The sequence below is a fragment of the Alternaria ethzedia genome (assembly GCF_023757985.1).
Source record: "Alternaria ethzedia strain BMP 0044 chromosome Unknown scaffold_42, whole genome shotgun sequence".
Lineage (NCBI taxonomy): Eukaryota > Fungi > Ascomycota > Dothideomycetes > Pleosporales > Pleosporaceae > Alternaria > Alternaria ethzedia.
Genome location: NW_026056235.1, coordinates 214,879 through 233,093, shown reverse-complemented (window position 1 = coordinate 233,093; position 18,215 = coordinate 214,879). Strand labels below are relative to the sequence as shown.

General features: G+C 52.2%; 6 protein-coding genes across 6 annotated transcripts; 2 read left to right on the top strand and 4 right to left on the bottom strand.

Annotated features, from left to right (window-relative positions):
- Positions 1–210: 210 nt before the first annotated feature.
- On the bottom strand, positions 211–976 carry SOD2 (Superoxide dismutase [Mn], mitochondrial; the record flags this gene model as incomplete). The annotated part of the gene is made up of 3 exons (XM_049381664.1): positions 211–357; positions 413–871; positions 929–976. 3 exons carry the CDS (start codon positions 974–976, stop codon positions 211–213), a joined length of 654 nt encoding a protein of 217 aa, XP_049228660.1.
- A 3,773-nt stretch (positions 977–4,749) lies between these two features.
- J4E87_010089 (uncharacterized protein) lies at positions 4,750–5,856 on the bottom strand (the record flags this gene model as incomplete). The annotated part of the gene is made up of 1 exon (XM_049381663.1): positions 4,750–5,856. The coding sequence occupies one exon, from the start codon at positions 5,854–5,856 to the stop codon at positions 4,750–4,752; it is 1,107 nt and encodes a 368-aa protein (XP_049228659.1).
- Positions 5,857–6,467: 611 nt separating this feature from the next.
- On the bottom strand, positions 6,468–8,730 carry NOG2 (GTPase required for pre-60S ribosomal subunit nuclear export and maturation; the record flags this gene model as incomplete). The annotated part of the gene is made up of 4 exons (XM_049381662.1): positions 6,468–7,454; positions 7,771–7,929; positions 7,979–8,570; positions 8,633–8,730. 4 exons carry the CDS (start codon positions 8,728–8,730, stop codon positions 6,468–6,470), a joined length of 1,836 nt encoding a protein of 611 aa, XP_049228658.1.
- Positions 8,731–8,932: 202 nt separating this feature from the next.
- On the top strand, positions 8,933–9,841 carry J4E87_010087 (uncharacterized protein; the record flags this gene model as incomplete). Its single annotated transcript, XM_049381661.1, has 1 exon — positions 8,933–9,841. One exon carries the CDS (start codon positions 8,933–8,935, stop codon positions 9,839–9,841), a length of 909 nt encoding a protein of 302 aa, XP_049228657.1.
- A 666-nt stretch (positions 9,842–10,507) lies between these two features.
- Positions 10,508–11,647, top strand: J4E87_010086 (uncharacterized protein; the record flags this gene model as incomplete). The annotated part of the gene is made up of 3 exons (XM_049381660.1): positions 10,508–10,917; positions 10,989–11,201; positions 11,287–11,647. 3 exons carry the CDS (start codon positions 10,508–10,510, stop codon positions 11,645–11,647), a joined length of 984 nt encoding a protein of 327 aa, XP_049228656.1.
- Positions 11,648–11,808: 161 nt separating this feature from the next.
- Positions 11,809–17,192, bottom strand: J4E87_010085 (uncharacterized protein; the record flags this gene model as incomplete). Its single annotated transcript, XM_049381659.1, has 8 exons — positions 11,809–12,832; positions 12,886–12,913; positions 13,988–15,093; positions 15,142–15,208; positions 15,267–15,874; positions 15,921–16,296; positions 16,358–16,607; positions 16,653–17,192. The coding sequence occupies 8 exons, from the start codon at positions 17,190–17,192 to the stop codon at positions 11,809–11,811; spliced, it is 3,999 nt and encodes a 1,332-aa protein (XP_049228655.1).
- Positions 17,193–18,215: the final 1,023 nt, after the last annotated feature.

Below are 18,215 nucleotides of genomic sequence, written 5' to 3'. Positions count from 1 at the left end.
TCAGCGGCATGTATTGCAAAGTTTGAGATTTGAGAGTGAATGCGTGTCTTTGAGCAAGTTTCGGAAGAGTACCCGATTGGTCAAGCTCGGGCGCTAAGATCCACCATGGTGCTCTTCAGTGAAGGTACGTATGTATGTCAAGTTGCGATCGCAAAACCATCATATCATTCACATCGTTTCGTGCTGTCCCTACATGAGGTCTCCGCCCGCCTACATGGACGCCTTGAGCACGCTGAAAGCATCGGCGCGCGATCCTCGGTAACGCTCCTCCGCTGTCTTCCAGTTGATGACATTCCAGATGTTTTTGACATATGCAGCTTTGCCGTTCTGGTACTGAAGGTAGTACGCATGCTCCCACTGTATGTCAAATTAGTCGCCTGTGGCCTCAAGGGTCGAAGAGCCAGCAACTCACCATATCAACACCGAAGATCGGAACTTCGCCCTTGCCAACGACAGGGTCTTGATCCTTGGTCGTCACAATAGACAGCCGCTGCTCTTTGCCCATATCGGTCTTGACCAGCCAGCCCCAGCCACTTCCCTGAATGCCGAGCAGAGCGGTGTTGAAGGCTTCCTTGAACTTGTCCTCGTCACCCCAGGTCGCCTTGATCTGCTTGAGCAGCTCAGGAGCAGCGGAGCTCTTGGCCTCATCCGAGCTTGCAGGTGCGAGGTTCTGCCAGAAGAGGGAGTGATTGATGTGTCCGCCTGCGTTGAACTTGATTCCCTGTTGTATGGAGACCTGCGAGGTGATGTCCGAGGTAGAGACAGCTTCGGCCTGGGTCTTGAGAAGACCGTTCAAGTTTGTGATGTAGGTTTGATGGTGCTTGCTGTGATGCAGCTCCATGATCTGGGCGGAGATGTGCGGTTCCAATGCCTAGAACTGTGAGCATACCGTGCGCGGGGTAACAACGTCATCTCAGGCTATACTAACATCGTAGGCATATGGTAGCGGAGGAAGCGTGTATTGGGGTGCAGACATGGCGCCGAATTCGAAGGGCTGTTGTTCTAAAGCAAAGACTGTGGATGTAGAGAGAAGAGGAAAGAGAATGGTTGAGAACGTCGATATGCCCCGCATCGTGCCTGCCCCTCACGCAATCGATACGTATAGAAGCCGGGTACGTTCGTCAGACTGCCAGGTCGTCACCAACAGGGTGCTCTGGATGTATGCTGCCGAATTGGGTCTAGTGCACTAGAAACTGCCTCAATTGAGCGCGATGCCACTCGAATGCTCCACTATGTCTGTACTGGAATCTAAACCCAGGTAGATGACGTATAGACAGACGTTGTATTAATTTCTGCAGCAATGCCTGCTGATCTGACAAAGAGGAGAACGTGCGATGGCCAGCTACAGGTAGCTGCTCACGTGTGAGTAGCTTCAATGGCGAGGCAGCAAACAGGAGGCGATGCCAATGCTCGCATGAATGACGGACTAAAGGTAGCACAGCTCTTGTTGCGCAAATTGACGAGGAGACGATGTGACGAAGGCGCGGTGTTGAGTGGGAGATGAGGTGAGGGAACGGCAGTACGTGTTGTTCCGGTCGGACCTCGGGGATTCCAAAGTTGACGCCGTTGTGAAACACGATCTAAGCTCTGTTGAGCTTAGCTTGATGTCGTGATCGTCATAAATCGATTGATACTGCGGACGAAGAAAGTAACTCTAGTGCGATGGTTGTACCAACGAGGCTATACATGCCTCTCATTGGTGAGCGATATCGCTACAGCGGCAGATACCTCAACACATGCCTTTGTAGTCCCTCCTTCTCAGCTTCAACTGCGCATTCGCTCGCAGTCCATTCCTCCTGTCTCCTCTTTCAGCGTCGACATCCCTGTCCTGAGCTAACAGCATCTGCCTCTTTATAGCTGCTTCACTTTCCGTCGTGAGAGTACCACACCTGCACCCATACCTCATGCGCGACATTCTCGCTCTCTTTCTCTTCTTCCACATTTTCCTGCCTTTTTCCCAGTCAAACTCGAAGCTTTTCGCCTCCATATCCTCTGCGACTAACTCTATTACTTCGTGCGGGTCGGTAGGGGCATGCATGTGGGTGAAGCGCATGTGCCTGGTCTCGATCGTGCTACAACCCAGTGCCCTCATTTGGTCGACGAAACGAGGAGGCGGTGATTGAGCACGATCACACCGATCACGGGCCGGCGCCCTGTGCTTTCTGGTTTTACCGATGCCTTTCACTTCTTCTTCACGGGCGGGACTCTCCCAACGGTCGAGTATGACATATGTGTCCTGTCCCAGCGTAACAAGTTCGCCGTGACTATCACTCTCGAGGAGCACAAAGCCGCCAAGTTTCCGTTGATCAATAAACGGGTTGTGCCTCTCAGTGCACATCGCCATGCTCGGACTGGACTCGATCTGATCGCGTTGCTTCTCAGTGAGCTTGCCCGGAAACTGCATCAAAGTGACACTTGGCCAGGATCGAGCTAACCGGGCGCCTCCAGAGTAGCAACCGGGCATGTCATACTGTATGATCTTTGTTTTTACTACTGAGGATGACAGCAACTCCAGCTTTTGATGGAGATGGCGATGTCTGTCCATATCGACATGCGCATCGTAGGCAGACTTGTGGGTCCAGGATATCCAGAGGTATAGTTCAGACCGCTGTTCTAGAACGCGACTCCAGTCACACTCTTGTACCCCGTCACACCTCTTCAGATCAATGAGAGCCAGAAGCACGGTACGCCATAGTTGATTGGACTGTGAGCTTGCGTAATGTATGCTCTCTGGCGCGGTGATTGTGATCCATTCGCATACATTACTGGTGATGTCGAGATCGCGTGTGTCGGACATTGTTGAACGTTGGCAATTAGGCTGGTGTCTGAGAAAGCTGTTGCAATGGAAAATGTTGTCAGCTGCATGGATACTTATGCGTGCGCGAAATGTTTTCGCAACCGGTGGTACCAAGGTACACGCGTACGTTGGTACCCTCGATCGTGAGCAGTTTGTTCGCTACCGGAATCGCCAGCCAATCAAGTGGTAGCTATATGTGACTCGCATCTGTAGTACGCACATTTGGACCTCATCGTTGGATGGAAGCCGGCCTAGGTCTTCAGCTCGAAAATCGTCACCTATGTCACCTCTTATTCCGAAATAAGAGTCCTGGGGTCATCTCATCGAGCGTTTGAGCGTTAGTCAGACTTTTTGTGAGAAATAGACACTTGTAATACCAGGACTTCCATGAAAGTACGTTCTACCCATGCCTTTTATCCAACTAAACGGGTTGCCATTGATGATGTTTCGCCTATTGCGGCGAATCACTTGAATTTTTCATTTCCAATCTGACGCACACATGCTGGAAAAGAGCTGAAGTGATGGTTTGGAACGACATATTACATTCACATAAAGCTATCCTTGTGCCACTCGGCTGCATCAGGATGAAGAAATGGAAGTGACTGAATAGGTCAAGGACATGAAAAGACGCATCAACGTGAAGTTGCATTGCGAGAAGTAAACGAATTGTTCAAGAGAGTCAATACGGCAGATGCATCGCTTCTAGTGCTAAAATAGTCCCACCTTCTCACGGTGTGTTGCTCCGGTGACGAGCTGATCCAGCGGTCTAGTCCTAGTAATAGCTCTCCTTGAAAGGGTTAACGCTAAGCCAATAAGCGAATGCAGCAAATGTATAGGGCTCTGGTGCAGTCGTTATATCTCTAGCGGGCTTTATTTGCAAATTAGGCGGCGGGTTAGCGTATCGAAGCACATTGAGCGCTCCGACTAGCAAGATAGTTAGATAATTTCTTGATCGCTGGGATATTGCATGATACATACACGCTATTTTCGATGCGCCTCCCACTTCAACTTTATCCGGTGTAGTGTCGGAACCTATGACAGCATGCACTGCCTCGTGGAGAAACGTTCAGACTGTAGGCTGCCGATCTTGAATTTCGGCCAATGGCGTCACAGGTCCATTTGTCTGGTGGATCGAATGAGAGGAAAATGCTTTGGTCGTTTGAAAGGCGGAAGGACAGAATGTGACCGTTAGTCTTGTCTTGTTTGACTGTAGAAAGCGTGTTTCGGGACCTTCGGGCGAGTAATCGTACGTGAGACCCAGAATTCTGCCTGGATTACACAGATGTCGATCTCGATTTGAGTCGATGTTGTTGCTGTTCGGGTTTGGAAGAAGGCAAAGAATGCATTATTAACGTCGAAGGTTAAGGTTCGTTTCTCGTAAAATGCTGTTTTTGCTTCAACGTTATTAGTAGTTAGGCTAGTTAATATATAATTAGAACATTTAACTCGCTATTTATTCCTAATATCTTCTTACACATTCTAAACGCTTATATATAGTATATATGTATATAGACAATTGCATTAAGAAAGCTTCTGTTTAACGTGCTACTAATAGCCTTTAGAGACAAAGTCTGTTAGGCTGTGAGTGACTCTGAAAGACCACCGATTCAAACTTTTCCAATCCCCATAATTCACACGCCCAAAGTCACTCGCGAGAACGCCATAAGTCCTCGCGCGAAGCCCAGAGGCGATGGTGAAAAGCTATGCGCGTAGCTTCCACACGGGCGCGATGCGGTGATCTACCAAGTGCACCAACACTTCGGTATCAATACCCACTCAAGCCAGCTCGAGCTCAATCAGCGAATCCAAACTATGCGGATGCCGCCAAACACCCATCACCTTCAACCCCGCACCTTCATACATCCTGCGATGCTCCTCTTCCGTCCGGTGTCTTGCCCCCAGACTAGCCATAAGCTCCCAGTCCAGACACGCTACCACGCATTAGCAACCCATCACATTTTCACATCAGAGAAGACGATGGACTTACTCTGCACCCAATGCGCACCCTGATCCGGCACAACGAAATCGTTAACGAGAACCTTTGAATACCCCTTCGTCATCGCCGGCACAATCGCTTTCAGAATCTGGGAGTTGACGTCGTCGTTCCAGTCTTGGATGATGGAATGGAGATAATACGCCCTTGCACCCCTGACAGGCTGCTCAGTCATAAAGTCATGTGACATAGCCTTTGCACCAAACCCTATTTTCGCCAATCCCACAATCTCAGGCCTATCCTGCAACACCAACCCCCCCGGTAACCGTCCCTCAAACGCCTCCCTCAACCCCTCAACATCATGACCACTCCCACCCCCAACATCAACAAGAAACGTCTTCCCCACCTCCGCCCCATCAATCAACCTCTCCTGCACCGGATAGTAATCACTCGCAAACCACCTCGGCCTTCCTTTACTCCAACTCCCCATCATACTCGCAAACCTCCTCCCCATTTCAGGATTGCGATGCTGCATGTACTCAAAGTAATGACTCCCTTTACAGTTGTAAGTGTGCTGGAACGGCGCATCAAGACCAGAGTCCGGACACTTCCAGTCCCTGGCTTCGAAATAAGATTTCATGGAGTGATGCACAGGCTGAAAGTCTTCCGCGATGAACAAAATGGAGTCTTGGTATGCTTGCTCGGCGAAAGCACGGGAGGTAGGTGTATTAGCAAAGGTATCAGGGCCGGTCTCGCGGACTGTGCCCATGGCGGCGAGGTGTCGCAGCATGCGTGCGACGATGACGGGGTCGACGTTTTTGTCGCAGTTTTCGGAGCAGGACTTTGCGATGGAGAGGCTGCTGGCTCCGGTTTCTGGGACTGAGGACATGCCTTGGAAGAGGTTTACTTCGACGGCAAGCCAGAGCGTGGTTAGGTGGGTGGGTTGGGCCCAGAGTATGTCTAGCATGTTTTCAGATGGGTGGCTGGCTTCTGAGATGAGGCTGCGGCATGCGTCTAGTAAGCCTTCTCTTGCGCCGCTTGCACCATTTTTGAAGCCGGTGCTGAGGGAAGCGATGTTGTCGAGCAGGGAGAGAGCTGCTTTGCTTGGGGTTGGATCGGCGGCCATGATCAAGTCTGGGGAAATCGAGGGTCGCAATGATTAGGAGGAAAGGAGCACCAGCCTTGCGTTCTTATTGTCGCAACAAGTTGTCGGGATGCTAACCCAGTCGCACCACACGTGTGCCCCTCATTGTTCGGACGAACCTATACCGAACGGTTGTCAGCACAGCACCTGAGCACGGCAGGTGGCACCTGCAAGGCGTAGTAGCGAGGCTGTGGGCTGCATGATGACCTCAGTCCAAGACCCCAGATCCTGGACGTTTTCCGTGTTGTGCCCACGCTGGTGATCCTTCTATCCTTGCGTCAGCCACTCCACCAGCTAGCCTATCCTGACCCCAGTGTGACCGCGATAGAATCGTTTGTAATCATGTCGCACCAACAAGACGTCAAGGCGCAACATCCACCTGTACAAACGGATGCTGCCCAGCATTCCGCAGCGGCAGATTCGGGGTTTGACGCTGGCTCGTCATCTGAATTCGATCAAATTAACAAAGGGGAGCATGATTTGAAGCGCAAGATTGTACGAGCGAAGCATCAACTGATGAAGGGTGAGTCAGTGATTGGGACATCGTAATATCGGGGTATCATTTGAATCATAAACTAACTATCTTTTTGACCTTACGTGGTCTTTTGCCGCTTCTTCGCTTTGGAAAGCGCCGATGTTATGGCAGCGAGCTCTTTCTCCACCACCTCATCGTCTTCGCTTTTGTCATCATCGTCGGCAGCTTCATCAACGTCGGCGGCTTCGAGTGTTGTGCCACCTTCTTCGTCGTCGTCCGATACCTCTTCCTCATCATCATCTTCGCCATCCAGTTCTAGGCCGTCTTCGTCACTGAAACCACTAAAGTCGCTATCGTAGTCGGACTCATCTTGTTTTGCACCAGCCTTCTCACCGGCCTCACTCTCACCGCCTCGCTTCCGCTTCTTGCTCATCTCACCGAGCTTGCCTTCGCGCTTCGCGTTGATGGGTCCGCTGGTTGATTCCTCGCCCTCCTTGTATGGTGGTGGAGTGAACCAGGGAAGCTTTCCTCTTATCCAGTCGTTCAAAACCATCTTCGCGGCGCCATCAATATCAGCTTCACCGCCCTTGAGGAGACGACCGCTCTTGCGGCACAAGTTTTCCAGAAAAGCGACAGCATCGCCTTTGTAGTCTGAGTCCTTGATATCGTACGTTCGCTGGAGATGTCGCGGTTGTACACGCTTCAGAACCTCTTCGATGTATTGTGCTGGGTATTCGACGTTCTCGACACGGACACTACCGCGGAGCAGCAGATCCGTATCGGTGTCGTTTTGGTTTGGTGGCACAATACCAGGACAGTCGATCATGTAGATGCGCTTCATCAAGGTAATGTACTGCCACACCTTGGTTTCACCGGCAATGGGCGCAACGACGCACACCTTCTTCTTCCGCAGAGTGTTGATGATGGACGATTTACCGGTGTTCGGGTAGCCAACCATACCCACGGACACCTGTTTACGGTCGCTGTGGAGGGAGCTGAACTGGCGGAGAAGGGCGATCAAAGAACCCTTACCGAAACTGTTGTTGATGGAGGCGTGGAAAGCAAGAGTCGGGAACTCTTTGCTGAGATGACGAACCCATGCAGCCTGTCAAGTGTCAGTGCGTGGTCATCAACTTGACATGATAATGTGTCGACGACGGGATGTGCGAAATATTACTAAGAGTACCGCCATGAAGCTGCTAGTGCAGAGACGGTCCTCAACTCAAACAAATCACGCGTGACTCTATTGATGGGCAACCAAGACGGTTACCAATCGACCCGCGATCAAGACGATCTTAGGCCAGCGAGCCACTTTTGCTCTTCCCAACTTGTAACAGAACCGTATTCATGGAATAGGAAAAGGTCCTTGACTTAAGGAGGGTGTGGATGGTGTAGGGGGTGGAAAGGGGGCGTGAACTTACAGCAACCTTGGAGGGAACAAGATCGACCTTGTTGAGGACGAAGACCAGATGCTTGTGGGGTGCCTCGGTGCGGATGTATTTTTCGACGGAGCGGCAACGAGTGCCATCAGGGTCGCGGGCGTCTAGAACATGGAGAATGACATCGGAGGAATCAATGACCTGGGGTATGTCAGACATGGATTGTGAGAGGTGATGGTTGTAAGCTTACCTTGTACAGCTCGTTCCAGATACGCTTCGACGTGCCCTTCATGAAAATGAACTCGCGCGCAGACGTAAGCTCGCCGTTGGGGTTGTCGGCGAAGGACTCGTTCTGCTCTGCCTCGCCAGACGTGCCCGACAGCAGCTTGGCGTTCTCGAGGCGCTCCACGTAGGTCTCATGCATGCTTCCTGTGCGACCAGCCAGATCCTCAATGGAGCTGAAGTCGAGCTTCGGGCGCTTCCGTTGAGCCTTGGGGCCGAAAGTCTCTGAGAAAGGCTGGCTGCCGACGGCGATCTTGGCCGCGTGCTGCTTGAGGCCTGGGATCTGTCCTGGTGTCTCGATCAAGCTCATGGGGAGCTTGTTGCGCTTCATCAGGAACGTGGTAGGGTCCGAAGACTGCGCCTCCACGGCCGAGCGGAAGCTGTCGAGGGCATCTTGCGATATCACTCGCGTGTTGTTGAACCACTTCCTGTTGGGCTCTACACGGGCGACAGGCGCTGCGCGGTTCTGGTAGACGGCGGCCTTGGTAATGTCTCCCTTGGCATTGCGCTCCGCTGTGCCACCTGTGAGGCGCTTGAGGAGCTTGACCTTCTTCGCATCACTACCAAACTGTCAGTATAACTGTACATAAAGACCCTGGCGCAAAAAGATTGCGCGACATACCGGTAGAAGTTGGCGCCCTTGGTCTTGACATTGCCCATGCCATCGCCCGTCTTGCCCTCGCGCTCCTTGCGGTTGTACTCTTTCTTCTGGACACCCATGGCGACTGCTTCCGGTGGTGTTGGCGGGTTGGGAAGAGTGAAGAGTAGAGTTCGCGAGGCATGGGCAACTTTTTTTGAGAGGCGGGAGCTAGCCAGAGTGGGGCCAAGGGGCTTGGCGCCGACAATTTCGAAGCAGGCGCGACGACACGACCGCAGCACCTCCGCATCGCCGCATCCAAGTGCACGAGGCAGCAACACCGCCATGCCGCCCAGGATACCCGTCCGACCCTCTGCAGCTGCCAATGGCTGGAGTAGCAGCCTGTGTGTGCGTGCCTTCTCCTCCACACCATCCGCCCTCGCCCTCGGTCCGCAGTCGCCAAACTACATCGACGTGCCGAAGCCGCTGCAGCCCACGTACCCGGCCAAGCCCGCGGTAAAGGGCCACCTCCCCATCCCAAGAGACGTCTTCAAGACAAGGAATAAGCACCCGAAAGAGTCAGACATCTTCCTCGACCGGAGTACCAAGGAGCCCAAAGAAGTCAAGGCCCCCGGACCATACAGCCGGGATGTCGACTACCGGTTATACAAGCAGAGGCTGGCGGAGAAGCGGAGAGAGAATTTGAAAGAGGGTGTCAAGGCGCTGCACGAGCGAAAGGTCACATCAGAGGCCGAGTACATGGCCAAGATCCAGGCCATCGGTGCGAAGAGGCGGGAATTGGCCACGGCACCACGGCGCGAAGTCGACATCTTGACAGAAACCTCAGTCGCCAAGGGCATTCGCGACTTCCTCACCGACAGCCTACCCCCACGGCCCGACATCACAAAGGCCCGGAGCCGAGCATACCAGCGCCGAGTAGCCCGGATACAAGAAATCCGCGCCTCCCGCCTACACGATCTATACACCAACGCGCGCAAGTTCATCGTGGACGAGCAACAATTAGACGAGGCGATAGAGAAGGTCTTCGGCTCTGATGAGCAGCCTGTTGCTTGGGACGCCAGGGGTGTCATGGGCCCAAGAGAAGACGGCAGGAACGGTCTCAGCCCATGGGATGGACCGCTACCAGAGGGTGTCGGCGATATGCTCAACAAGCTCAAGGGCGGCGAGGGTGTTGGCCTTGCCAAAGAGCGCGTCAAGAAGGTGGCCGAGGAGCTTACTGGTGGTAAGATGTAGGCTCAGTAATAAGCTATGTATCATGTACTTCATGTGTATACCAATATTTGGACGTCTCGATGATCCTTGGCACGCACCCTGTTTTTGATCAAACACCGTGGTCTCACCTCTCACTCCGCATGCGCCACCAATAGCGGACAGTGAGCTAGACCGCTAAAGCGCTAGTGAGGTGAAGGAGAAGTGGTGGTCCATTATCATCCACTCAACAAGGTCATCTTGCGACTTCTAACAAACGAACGAAGTACATTCTAACCTACATGTCTTGGCCTAATCACCGCGAACGATCGCATTGGTAGTCTTCTGATTGCATCCACCACCCTCGCACTGCCCGCCAGTGAAGCCTGCCTTCTCTAGGGCAATCATTTCGAGTACCCACCCGGGTCGTGACCGTAGTCCTACTCCAAGCGTTTGTCAAGGCTCCCGACTTTACCTCTGCGAAAGCGTTATCAGCGCTAGGCCAGCGAGCGTGATCCACGGACCTATAACCTGCTCATATACTCATATAACTACATCTCCACATTCTCTCACAAAACCCCTTCACAAGATCCACTCACTCACTACCTTCACGTCAATTCCGCACGACCATTCAAGACCCATCGATTGCCCCAAGCCCACCACTCTCTCTCTCCACCCAGTCCCTACCTCGATCTCCTCGCCTATCATATCATGAAACTCCTCGCCCTAATCCTCGTCTTCCTACTTTCCGTCCTCACCACCGCGACCCCCCTCGCCATCCCCTTCCCCGACGACACCCCCGCCTCCGCCCAAGGCAGCAAGCCCAAACACGACCCCCTCACCCAAACCCCCGCCCACGAACGCCGCGGCGTAGCCTACAACGACGTCGCCTACAACAAGCTCTTCCAAGGCGATGGAACCCACGTCACCTGGCGCTTCAACTGGGACTCCTCATCCGCCCTATCACCTGCCTGGTTCCGCTTCATTCCCATGCTGCATTCACTCAGGGACGATCATACGGGAAGGTGGAAAGACAATGCGGAGGCGATGGCGAGGAAGAATTTCGAGGATAATGGGTTTGCGACGTGGTTGATGGGGTTTAATGAGCCGGATAACTGCATGTAAGTTGGCTGTCTCTGATAAGCGTAGACAAGGGGGCGGTTGTTCGAGGTCGTGCTGATTATAGTAAAAGTCCTGACGCAGGCGGTTCTTGCATCGACGTCCCCACCGCCGTTGCCGGTTGGAAGAAACACATGGAACCGCTCTCCAACTTCAACAGCGCGATGTATCTCGGTTCACCGGCTGTTACCAATGCCGCGGCCTCTGATACCACTGGTCTGGGCTGGCTAGCCAAGTTCCTGGAAGCCTGTGATGGATGTACCATTGACTTTATCAACATCCACTGGTACGTCACTCGTCTCCTTCCCTTCCCTCCCCCACTCCCACTCCCACCCCCTCCACCAACACACCCACTCACAACCCCCCCACAGGTACAACTCCCTCCCCAACTCCGCGCAAAACTTCAAAGACCACATCGCCAACGCGCGCAAAGTCGCGCGCGGCCTCCCCATCTGGGTCACCGAGTTCCGCGCCGAAGGCACCGACGACGAGATCAGGAACTTTCTGGATGAAGTCATGCCTTGGATGGATAACTCACAGGATATCCACCGTTATGCGTATTTTATGGCGAGACCGGGTAAGGGCATGTTGGTTAACGATGCGGGTGATGGGTTGAGTGATATTGGGAAGGAGTTTGCTTTCTTCCATAAGCATGACTCGGAGAAGGATGGGAAGGGGAAGAGTTATGGGAAGGGGTGGGATGGGAGTAGGTGGTGGGAGGAGGATAAGTGAGGTTGGGGTGGGAAGGGGGGGTTTTGGGGACGTTGGGAGGGGGGTAGAGTTGTGCATCTAGACCAAGGATCTGGAAGGCTTGGGATGGAGGATCAGATCTCGTTCACCATTTCTCTGACCATCTTCATCACCTTATATATTTCCCCACATATCCCATTACATCAACCCCCCGGACCCCAACTCTGTCCAATCGCCCTCCTAAACCCCCCTTCAAACACCCCAATCGTCCGATTCATATCCATCCCACTCGCAATCGCCAGCTGCAACATAATCCTCGCTTGAATCGGATGCACAAACCCCGCCTTCGCAAAGCTCGGTGTCCTTGCCGGACTCGACGGCCCATGCGGACTGCGCGTTCCAACAACAACCTGAAGCCCTTTCTCCATCGCTTCGACAATCTCGTCTCCGCCATTCGGTACGCCGCCGTTGCCTGTGCCGGCTATGACGACGCCGTCCGCGCCGTTGGCGTGCGCATCGAGTACGAGCTTGCCGTCGAACTCGCGGGCTGCGTAGAGGATGTCGACTTTGGGTAGGCTTGGGTATGTGTGGTAGGCTGAAACAGTGCCGATATCGAAGTAGTACTTGTACAACGGCTGACTCGGCGTATTAAAAAAAACCGGCAAACTGTTAATAAAGATACCCAGATCACCCCCTGACGTAGGCCCAAAAGCATCCGGGTTCGTGCTATGCAATTTCGTTACCCAATACCCCGGTATGATGCGTGCGTTGAACGCTACCATGAGTCCTCGATTGCGTGATTCAGGGCTGGCAGCCAACATAACCGCATCAAAAAAGTTCGCCTCCCCATCCCACGATAAATGCGTAAAAGGCCGCATACTCCCCGTCCCCACAACCGGTTTCCCGCAGTTCACAAGCGAGTCCATCAGGAACGCCGTTTCCTCGAGCGAATTCGTGCCGTGCGTGTATACCGCGCCGACGATATCACTGTCTTCTGAACAGAGGGCGTCGTGTGCGAAGCGCGTCATGTTCATGACTAAAGCGTCGTTTGTGCCGGTTGAGCCATCTTCGGATGTCCAGTTTGAGACGGCGAGTTGCGTGTTGTTGAGGAGATACGGGTTGCGTGCTATTATATCTTCGCCGGTTTGGCTGAGTTGGCCGTATTGCGTGTCGTCAAGCGCGCCGTAGATGGAGCCGCCGGCTATGGTGCCGCCGGTGAAGAGGACGCTGGGGGTGTGTTAGGGGGAGGGGTGGATGTGAGTTCTTTGAGTGATAAGTACAGGACTTTGGGGAGGCTGCTGTTGCCGCCTAGCCATGTTAGACCGAGTCGCTCGCTCGCGGTGGTTGCTTGACGGGGTTGGGATTGGGACGCTGTTGGTGCGGTATTGCCGGTAGCGCTGAGAGCAGCGGCGAGTGCGAAATTGGAGAGCCGCATGATGCTTGACGATAAGAACCAACAATCAAAAGACCCAATGATTCACATCTTGTTCTACCCGAACCTTTATACTCCAGCCCATCCCACTCTTGCCGTCGCCCAACTCCTCCGCTTACATCCGCGGGCATTTCGATCTGACATATCGCCGGTTACGAGCCGTCTTTTGAGATGCAGCATTACGACATCGTGCATGCTACATACTTGGCGATGCTTCTATGAGGAAGGTGTGAAGTCCACATTGTGAGTGGTGATGGAGTTGTTATCGTGCTTGCGTTATCGATGAGAGATGGGCGAAGCTAAGCTGCGAAGCCCCACATTTGCCAAGAGCGGGGATGTCGGCTCTGACCAGATAGTTGGAAGTCGCGTCCCATCACGTTACTGGCACGACGATAACGCATACGCATTTTTTGTGTGCTCGTAACGAGATGCGATGACTGGGAGAAGGATAGGTGAGGAAAGGGATGGGGAACAGTGGCGACTACATTGAAAGGAAGTTTTCTTACATATTAATTGATACGAAGACATCTACGAGGAAGTATTCGATATTTTCCCTCATACTACATGAAAGTAGCAGGTTGAGCATGCTGAGAGACATGCGCCTTGATCATGCTTTGTTCCAGGGTAGCCTTTTAAACGTCAATTGTACGTGGGGCTCTCGGGACCAGGAAGACTTGCTTTTGTGCGCAAAATCGAACTACAGCCTTATCTATGTCTGCTCCTAGAAAGAATAGAATGCGCCTTTGACTCAGACTGCGGTCTGCTCCTATGCATCGTGAGGTTATCTCTAAATATATACTTCCCCCTTTTCATCATTACCACCCTCCCCCTCACGCGCCCCCTACGATGCTCGGCCAAGCCACTCAGGAACTGCTTACGCAGGGCTCCCGACCGCATGGTAAACTCGAAGTCATCCGCACAACGATTAATGAAACGCTCAAACAACATACGTTCCTCAATCTTCGGGGTCAAACAAAGGAAACCAAAGAAGAGGTGTTGGTCGAACGCATCTTCAATGAGGTCAAGCACGCCCTTCGGACCTTGCAACGACCAACTGCCATGGAGTATGAAGGAAGCTGCAGAGTTGTGTTCACTCTCCACCGCTGCAGCTAGGTTGTAGCCACTCAAGATACCCTCAAGTCTGCGCTCTAGATACCGGGCCTGTTCGCCCCAGTTTTCTCGAGCGTCTCTCAGGGACTCGAACATCTCGTCTGATATGTTCTTCGTCCATGGATAACCAAGTTCAGTCGATGCCGTTTTTATCACAAATGGAATGTCTCTAAAAGATGGGTGTACGGGCCGAACTATGTTTCCAGCTGATGTCAGGTTCCAATTGACAGATTGGTTTGACATCTCCTTTGGATAAGTTGGAAAAGCCAATCGTGGTGTCGATGGAACCATCAATGAGTACGAATCCAGAACCTGCTCAAACAAAATTTCCCATTCTTTGTTGTAGATCAGAGCATTTTGGATGGATCGCTGGCAGTGATACGACAGGTTAGTCGAGAAATACTTCGCGAGGCCAGAGACGAAGGGACTGGAGTGGTTGGTTGGAGCAAAGACTTGGATGAACAGTCGCAACGCCCGGCGATGGGTATCTTGTATTCGGAACAAAGCCGAATCTTTATCTACGTCGTCAAGCAGCTTAAGAATGAAAACCCTCGCAGAGTCGTGAGCGAACCTGATTTTGTTGTCGTCATCAAAGGTCAAGAAGTCGGCACCCAGATCACGTATTCGCTTTTCAGGAAGGGTTTCGTCGTCTAGGTCTTCGCCCTCGCCGTTAATTTGCAAAGCCTTTGTAAGAACTTTGACCGACAACAGCTCTCTCCAGCAGAGGACGAAGCGAAAGAGGTTTCGCCGAATTTCTAAATAGGACTCGTACTCGTTTCTGTCCCAGAGACGTTGGTACGCAGTCTGAAGTTGCTCCGTCTTCTTGTGGTTACCTGAGCCTCTCAATTGGTCAAGAAGCTCTTCGGCGTGCTTTACCGTCAACACGATCTTTTGTCGAGGACGTTCAGGCAGCAGAATCTGGAGCCAGATCTTGACCCACACAAACCTGGATCCTTCAGCAGAGCGCTTGAGAAAATATGCCCGATCAACTTACATGCCATTGGCACGATCCAGCAGCAGTTGTCTCATTGTATCACGAAGTTTCTCTTGACCTTGTTGGACTACACTCCAGTCAGTACGTAATGTGAGGTTTGATGAGGGCACAATGGCAGTTCTTACAAAAGATTGAGATGACCCTTTCCTTCGCCTCAATCACTGGACCTATCTCAACGTCCACGGTCTCGCCGGGGGCGGGAGCCCGAGCTTCGATTTCGGTGTCAACGAAAGCCTCCAAGTCTCTTCTTGTATCTTCCGGATTGACCTTGTATTCGACGAGTAACGATTCATCATATTCGCTACTGTCCAGCACATATTGGTGAGATGAAAAGACGAAGAATACGTGGCTGTGATCTTTTGCAACAGACTTCATGCTTTCAAGGAACAACTGCCCCTCCTCCGTTTTCTCGAATGCATCAAGTCCATCCACAAGGATAACAAGCTTCGTGGATAGATCGGACTTAGCGATGAGCGCGTCAAGTAGACTCTTCCAGTCGTCGATAGAGGGCTCATCTTCGGGTCCCCGTGTCCATTTGCAGTAGAATTGGTAAGCTTTCGGCGCAATAGAACAGTCTAGTCCCCAAGAAAGCTTCAGAATGAGTGAGCGTATGACTGTCTCGTGATCAGGTCTTGAGCTGCCTCGGGCGGAGCAAAAATAGTGGACCACGCGCAGAGACTCTCCTGGAACTGGTATACTCTCGAGTGCTTTCAGGCTGAGCAATACTCGATGACTAGATGGAGGTCAGCAGAATACCCATGCATGTACAGATGACGTACGCAAGGGTGGTTTTTCCCATGCCAAAAGGGCCAGCTATCCAAAGTATTCGCGCTGGACTTGGCGCTCGAAATTGCACATTATCGTCACCGTGACGACGCACAGCCTCAAACCAGGTCTTGTATTCACTCGACTCGAGAAACCACTGCGCGTAGTTTTTAGATCGACCGTCCGACGTTATTTCTTTCTCGATCTTGCTTAGCGCATCCTCTGGGTCGTCCTTCTTTTTGAACCATTTCAGTGCGGCTGCGACTTTCTCATCAGCGGCGATTTTATCATTCGTACGCTTTTTTTCTCTACTTATTTCCTCTCCTGCCCTCCTGAGGTCTTTGACTTTCTCATCCCACACACCAGGGTCGTTTTTCATCATGGCAGCGGCTGGATCGTGACTGTGAGCGAAGCACGTTTTAGCAGTTGTATCATCGAGATAATCGCTCACCTTTTGCCTTTACTCGATCCGCTTTCGATCCCTCCGAGAGCTTATCCAGCGCGGAGTGAATGTGGCACATGAGCCGTAATGCCATGATGTAGACATCGGGGAGCTGACTCTTCAAATTCGACACTACGTCCTCGCGTTCTACTGCAAATATCATTTCAAAGGATATCCAGTCGTTGATAGTATTGGCCGCTTCGAAGTATGCGTCTAGTGCTTTGGATCTGTATTCTGTATCCGGACCATTGACCGCAAGCTGAAGGAGTTAGCTACGATTTTGTTGGGAAGCATTGCAACGTACCTCAGGAATAGCCAGAATGATTGCACAGCAAATGGGAGCAATCTTGTGTGGATCTAGAGCTGCGATTGGCATGACAACGGACCTGACACTCGCCAGAGTAGGTAACCATCGTTTAGCTCGACGTATGATTTCGTTGGATTTGGGATCCTGCTCGAGATGCTTGGGCAGCGTCCACTTTATGTCACCGCCTTGAGTTGTTTGCGTTTGACTGATCTTACTATCGAGATACTCGTACTCAATCTTGTTGCTCCTTTTGAACATCTGAAGTGCTTCATGCCACTTCGTAGCATTTCCTGATGTGTGTAGACTTCCCAGGCTGAACGCATGTTCTGGAGACTCTACTGCGCCTTGTGCCAGATCGGGTGTATGAAGTGTGTCGGCGCGACTGGCGTCCTGAAGTATCTGAGATCCCCAGTCCTCACTCAGAGGCGCGGAGGCTGATGGTTGTCGCGTGTGGTTGCCTGCGATTAGATCGCCCTCGCCTGAAGTAGGCAGGTGTACATGACGAGAAGCATCTCCAGTGTTGTGAGCGCCTTTCATATGGGCAGGTGCGTCATTTGGAACACCGCGAGGGGTAGCGGAATTCGAAGGAGGAACTACCGACGCGTCGGTAGCCGTCGGGAGCAATATCGACGCATCCGCTGGAATTGAGGTAGCCCGCGGTTGACTAGGGCGCGCAGCGAGAGGAGTGTTAGTAGCCGTTTCGGAGCGTACATGACCTTTGCGACGCAGGAAAGGCTTAATGACCGCCCGCTTACACCTTTTCCAAGTCCCAGGTGTGGCAGGAGGATCGGCCATACTCAGAGAGTGCTTCGTGTCCGGGCGAGCTTGCTCAGAAACAAAAGATGATGGGCTACTGAAGACGCGCGAAGTACGAGGAAGGCGCATAAGAACAATGAGGGGTCAGGACGCAAGACAATCGCCAAACCTGCATGACAGCCAATACCTCAGCCTTGCCGCGCCACAAAGCCTTCGATGTCATGTCTGGCGTGCTGCGCACCGGTGAGCTGGAAGTGCGTGTAGCGTGCCGTGTTTGCGTGGGATACCATTTGCAGTAGTTTGAAGCGAGTGAGCATGTATTAGAGTATGGCTGAGCTGAAGGAGAAGGGCAAATACGACGGAGGCGTACCGCAACACGAGGAAGGCTGAACGCGAACGATGACGTCATACCACTCATGCCGGCAGCGGGTGTAGCAATATCTTGTGCTTACTTTGCACAAACATTCCACCGTAAGAAGCATACATTGTGTTAGGAAGTATCTACATTTAAAGCTCTAGCATCGTGTATGCAGCAACATGCGACAAGAAATTTTAAGGAGGAATTCACGTAGGTATAGTTGTAGACTAAGCTGCGATGACGCAGACCGAGACGAACTACTTATAACTCCCGCACTACACCGCTACTACATACACAAAGGTGCCTTATATTAAATAGAAGAGATTGCAATCCTAGACTCTTGCAGACTACAAGATTTCTTAAAGATTTAGATGTTGTTAGCTCAAACGCAATATCTCTACCTTACTCCTTCGCAACTACCTCTTCTAGGGCCTGTTTAGTAATTG